Below are 5,830 nucleotides of genomic sequence, written 5' to 3'. Positions count from 1 at the left end.
AAGGAAGAAAGAGAGGGTGAGAGACAGAGAGAGAGAAAGAAAGAAAGAAGAAAGAATGAATGAAGGAATGAAAAGACTTGAAATAAAGACATAAAGCACACTTTCGGACAACAGCTCCATCAGATGCCCATGGATGAAACAGGAAAATCACCGAGTCTAAAAATCAAGCCATGACACATCGGAAACCAGTTGACAGTCGTACCATCCTTTCTCTTATGTATTTCAGTAGCTGTGCATGTTCAACTGGGAAATCACTGAGGCTACAAGTTACGCCGTAAAACTCACATCGGTAATTAGTGAACAGTCGTAGCATCCTTTATCTGCTATAATTAAGTAAATGCCTGATACGTAAGACTAAAATGTCACGTGAGCGTGTTATGTATGTAACATGTTTTTATTCATATACGTTCATTCGTTCGTTCGTTCGAGCATGAGTGTGTGTGTGTGTGTGTGTGTGTGTGTGTGTGTGTGTGTGTGTGTGTGTGTGTGTGTGTGTGTGTGTGTGTGTGTGTGTGTGTGTGTGTGTGTGTGTGTGTGTGTGTGTGTGTGTGTGTGTGTGTGTGCGTGCGCGCGCGCGTGTTCTTTATCGCATATGTCTTTCCACTGGCGTGATCTAGTTTTTGTGAGTGTGAGCATAGGTATGTGTATGTAATGATAAAAACAGCAATAAAAACCACAGTAACTATCACAACATCAGCAATCACAACCACAATAGCAACCACAACAAAACGAACAATCCTCACCACAAAAACACTGTCAAACAAGTTCCACCACCACCACAGCAACAACATAATTAACAACAGCCACCACAACATCCACAATCACAACCACAACAAACACATCAACAATCACAACCACAACCATATCAACAACCACAACCACATCAACAACCACCACAAAAACACAGCAACAAAGAGAAAACAAAGAAGAAGAAGAAATTGAAAGCACTGTGGAGCGGACTCAATCCGTAAGTCAAACGCTACACACACACCCCTCTCAGTTCTCAGTCCAAACCGAAACTTCAGCAACGCTGGAATTTGGACAACAACTGAACCGCATTGGCATGTTGACTCGCACTCACTTTCGTCCAAGCGCAGCGCACTCTTTCCATTATTCATCCGGTTGACATTGGTGTCAATAAAAAAAATACTTCATGAGCAAACTTACCAGTATCAAATTTCCCTCTCGCTGACCATAGAAGTTTACGTGTAATCCCACCGATTTTACAGCTCACACGGTTCCAGCTTTGCGTCCGAAAACGGTATTATTCAAAACCCGATCTCGAAAAGGAATCTTTAACTAAAAATGAAAACGGTATATACGTATACAGGCGCGTGCGCGCTCCAGCATGCTCATGCATACAATCGCATTAACGCGCAGGTACACACACACACACACACACACACACACACACACACACACACACACACACACACACACACATTCACTCACACACACATATCTATTCACAACAGCTACACAGTTACATTTACACAACACACACAACCACACACACACACACACACACACACACACACACACACACACACACACACACACACACACACACACACACACACACACACACATACATAGACAACAGGGTAACTACAGACAGATACACAGACAGACAGACAGACACAGCCACGTGGATTTTTTGTGTGTTTTTTTCCGGTTCTCTGACATCACGTATCCGGCGACTCGTTGCGGGAGTTTCGGTTGAAGGATCCGCTTCACTTCACTCACACTGGTTCATGACCGTATCGAGGGTATCCCCACAACACGGGAGATCCCTGAACTATTTTTATCAACACGCCACCCCCTAGTTTCTGTCCTCATCTCCCTCTATATAAATGGGACTGACCACATACTCCAACCACAAGTCTTCTGACAACTACCACAGACCACACCACGGCGAGAAGTCAAAGCTCAAGAGCGAAGGGCTGATAATAATATTACACAGTTTGTTGAATTTTCTTCTTCAGAAATGGCAGTGACTATGACGAACATGTGTACAAAAGGTAAAAAGAATAGTAGTAGTAGAAGTAGTAGTAGCAGTAGTAGTAGTAGTGGTGGTAGTGGTAGTAATAGTCGTCGTAGAAGTGGTAGTTGTTGTTTGTTGTTCTTGTTCTTATTATTGTTGCTATTGCTATTGCTGTTGCTGTATCATTACTATGATTATTATCATTGGTGTTACTCTTGGTTTTGTTTTCAAAGAGAATTATTATAATTATAACAATCATCATCTACACACACACACACACACACACTCACACACACACACACACACACACACACACACACACACTCACACACATACACACACACACACTCACACACACACACACACACACACACACACACACACACACACAAACACACACACACACACACACACACACACACACATGATCAACCAGTCAATCAATCAATCATCCGTGATCGCTGTGTGATTGGGTAGAAAATGAAAATGTGTGTCACTTTTCTCCACCAGGAAAGAACCTTGACGGATGCCGCCAACGTGACACTACCGTCACCCACACCAAACATGCCCCATTCTCCTCCTCCTCCTCCTCCTCCATCCTTCTCCCGCTCCTCCTCCTCCTCCTCCCAGGGTTGCTGAGCACGTGCAACGCAGTCCCCATCAGCACGGCACAGACTTCTGACAGATGGCGACACCCCTGCTCCATCGCGGCGTCGACCTCTTCCTCCACCACCACCTCCCCCTCCTCCTCCTCCACCACCCCTTCCCCCTCCCCCTCCCTGCCAGACATCATGGGTCTGCTGAAGGACGCTGCCCGTGACGCGGAACGAGCTGCCAGAGATTGGAAAAACCTGCTGACGGTCAGTGCTGGGGTGGGGGTGGGATTTTCTTGGGTTGGGTGTTGTTTTAACGACTGTTCAGCTAGGGGAAGGAGAGAAGGGGGGTGGGTAGATGATGGGGGTTGGGAAGAGGGGAGAAATACAGGATGTGGGAAGATTGGGGGGCAGGGGGGCAGCATAGATGATCACACACACACACACACACACACACACACACACACACACACACACACACACACAGAGTAGTAGTAGTAGTAGGATCAGTACCAGTAGTAGCAGTACCATTATCATTACCATCATCATTCTGATTGTTCCTCTGTTGTGTTGCAGAGCGGAGACAACCCACGTGTGACGGACGAATTGGTTCAGACTCTCAGTGTCATGCCTGTCGGGACATTTTTCTCCACGGTTGTCGATTCCCAGTCCAATGTACGTCTTTCTCTTTCTCTTTTCACATTGTAGTCTGCTTCTCTGTCCGCATCTGTCTGTCTCTCTGTCGCCCTCTCTCCCTATATCCCTGTCTGTCTGTCTGTCTTTGTCTCTCTGTCTGTGTGTATCTCTGTCTCTATCTGTGTCTGTCTCTCTGCCCGCCTCTCACTGTTACTCTGTCCGCATCTGTCTCTGTCTCGTCTCTGTTTCTCTGACCCTCTGTAAGCCTCGGTCTCTCCGTCTGTCTCTCCGTCTGTCTGTCCCTGTATCATGTGTCTCTTGTTCTGATTAGTGCTATGCTTACATGCATACAGTCACCCACATGCACACGCAAATACACACCCATCACACACTTTCACTTATTTATGTATAATTTCGTGAACACATGCATAGTATGACATGACAAACAGTCATTTTCTATATATATATTTTCACTATAATTTACACACTCACCCACACCCTTACTTTTTCAATCATTCTTACACTTTTCGTCCTTCAGAGAAGGAGTATTATGATTTGATATCATAGTCCAGATGTACATCATGCATTAAATACAGGAATATGGATATTCAAAAGCGCGCACTAGTTCGTAACATTGCGTCTTATTTGTATTCACCCCTTCCAATGGGACCGAGGACATTTACAACTAAACCACCGTGGACATCACCGTCACCACTCCCTCCCTCATTCACCGGCTGTCTCTGTCCTCAGGTCACGGAGATGCTCGTCAACCACTACGTGGTCCTGTCCCAGATGTACATCCTCGCCGCCCAGTGCAGGGTCAACTCCGAAGCGTGTGACACGCGCGGCGACTCCTTGCTGAACGACACGGACACGACGCTGCACAGAGTGCTCAGCACGCTGTGCCAGGTGGACACCTTCCTCACCGCCAGCGGGCACCCCATGCCCGAACATCAGGTGCCCGACAAGGACCAGGTCTTGAAAGCGTGGATGACCGACCTGCCCAGGACCTGCGATGAGGATGACATCCCCAGGATCGCCCTGGATTACGTCATCGCCAGAGACAGTCATGACGTCCTGGGGCGGCTGTACCTGAGCTACTTGACCTTGCATGGCAGCATGTCCAACACCTCTGATTAAAAACACAGAAAGAAAGACTTTGAAAGAGAGACACACAGAGAGTTAAAAGGAAAAAAAAAGCTTGGGTCGTGATCCAGTTGTCACTTCTAAGCTGTGGTGTTTTACATCCCCACTGGGTGGGGAAGTAATGTAATGTCTGATTACATTAATCTGTAAACCCTCAAGACCTACAACATACATTGTATTACTGCACAATGTGTAAAATGCATTGCTACCCCCTTCTTTGTTTCTGCTGTTATTAATTATTGGATGGAATGTTTTTGGTATGCAGTAGCTTCGAAATCAAACGAAATAATCATAATTCACGCATACACACACCCTGTTGAATGTCAGCAATGGAAATGTTGTCATCACGTATCCTGTATTACTATATATATATTCTATCTCTCCCGTTGCAGTACACCTGTTTCAATGTTTTGCATATGTATGTCGTTGCTGATGGATGTTGTTTCACTGTTTGACATTCTATGAATGCCGACAGGAGATCTGTGATAATTGGTCGTTCTAGGATTGCTGATTACAGAGTTATTTGGATTTGTATTTTGAATATATTGATGCTTGAATCTCTGATATAATCATTGCGGGAGCTTGTCACAAATGAAAGAAATCATACTAGATTTTTGTCAGACTTTGCTGTTTGGGGGTTGATTTTTTTCACCTATTACAGCTAAAACATCAGAAGGAAAGTGCAACTCATGTTTTGTCTTCTCATTGCTAAAATAAAACACACCATAAAACCATACATACAAAAATAGAATCCATGTGTTCCCTGAGGTATGTGGTCCTTAGGTACCGTCAGCGGTGGGGAATGTTTCAGGAGAAATCCAAACTATGGGACCTCAACCATTGTCATGCACGTGTCATTCTGTGGTGCTCTTTCACCTCAGCATCGTCCACATCTCAACTCTGATCTGATTGGGATTCAGTTTGATCTGATCGCAGTAATGCCATCGTCTGACGGAGTAAAGTGCTCTCTTCTATGTCAGTTATATTTTTTCCATGCCGATATTAGGCTACTCAGATGTGTCTTTTGCATTCCGATATTGTTCGATTATATCTTTTGCATGCTGATAATGCTCAGTTACGTCTTTTGCATGCCGATCAATGTTTTGTTGTTGTTGTTGTTTGGTGTGTGTGTGTGTGTGTGTGTGTGTGTGTGTGTGTGTGTGTGTGTGTGTGTGTGTGTGTGTGTGTGTGTGTGTGTGTGTGATTCTACTACGTACGCTGTTTGAATAAGGCGCAACGATTTCTGGAAGACTGGTCCAATGTCTGTGAATGTTACATCTCATGGAAACGTCAGCTTGTATTTGTTTGACGGACTTGACATACTTCACAATATGTGAGTGTCACTATTCTCATAGCTATGTCTTTACTTGTACCATCAAAAAACACCCCGCTTTGTTTTATTCCTCACATGTACTTAAACAGATCTGTTCATGTGCCTGATCATTTTATGAGCATTAAAATCAAATTCTCT

At 44.8% G+C, this 5,830-nt stretch overlaps 1 protein-coding gene across 1 annotated transcript; it reads left to right on the top strand.

Moving 5' to 3' along the window:
- Window positions 1–1,903: 1,903 nt before the first annotated feature.
- Window positions 1,904–4,353, top strand: LOC143294158 (uncharacterized). Its single transcript, XM_076605590.1, has 4 exons — window positions 1,904–2,021; window positions 2,495–2,844; window positions 3,154–3,252; window positions 3,964–4,353. Exons 1-4 carry the CDS (start codon window positions 1,988–1,990, stop codon window positions 4,351–4,353), a joined length of 873 nt encoding a protein of 290 aa, XP_076461705.1. The 5' UTR covers window positions 1,904–1,987.
- The last annotated feature ends 1,477 nt before the right edge of the window (window positions 4,354–5,830 follow it).

This window comes from Babylonia areolata, chromosome 19, assembly GCF_041734735.1.
Source record: "Babylonia areolata isolate BAREFJ2019XMU chromosome 19, ASM4173473v1, whole genome shotgun sequence".
Lineage (NCBI taxonomy): Eukaryota > Metazoa > Mollusca > Gastropoda > Neogastropoda > Buccinidae > Babylonia > Babylonia areolata.
The sequence above is the reverse complement of the archived record's forward strand: the minus strand, read 5'-3'. Positions and strand labels throughout refer to the sequence as shown.

Bases quoted from the DNA above. Each gene is read 5' to 3' on its own strand.
- LOC143294158 (XM_076605590.1), top strand. From the start codon at position 1,988: ATGGCAGTGACTATGACGAACATGTGTACAAAAG. The intron at 2,022-2,494 runs GTAAAAAGAATA...TTTCTCCACCAG, and splicing joins GACGAACATGTGTACAAAAG to GAAAGAACCTTGACGGATGC. The intron at 3,253-3,963 runs GTACGTCTTTCT...CTCTGTCCTCAG, and splicing joins TTGTCGATTCCCAGTCCAAT to GTCACGGAGATGCTCGTCAA.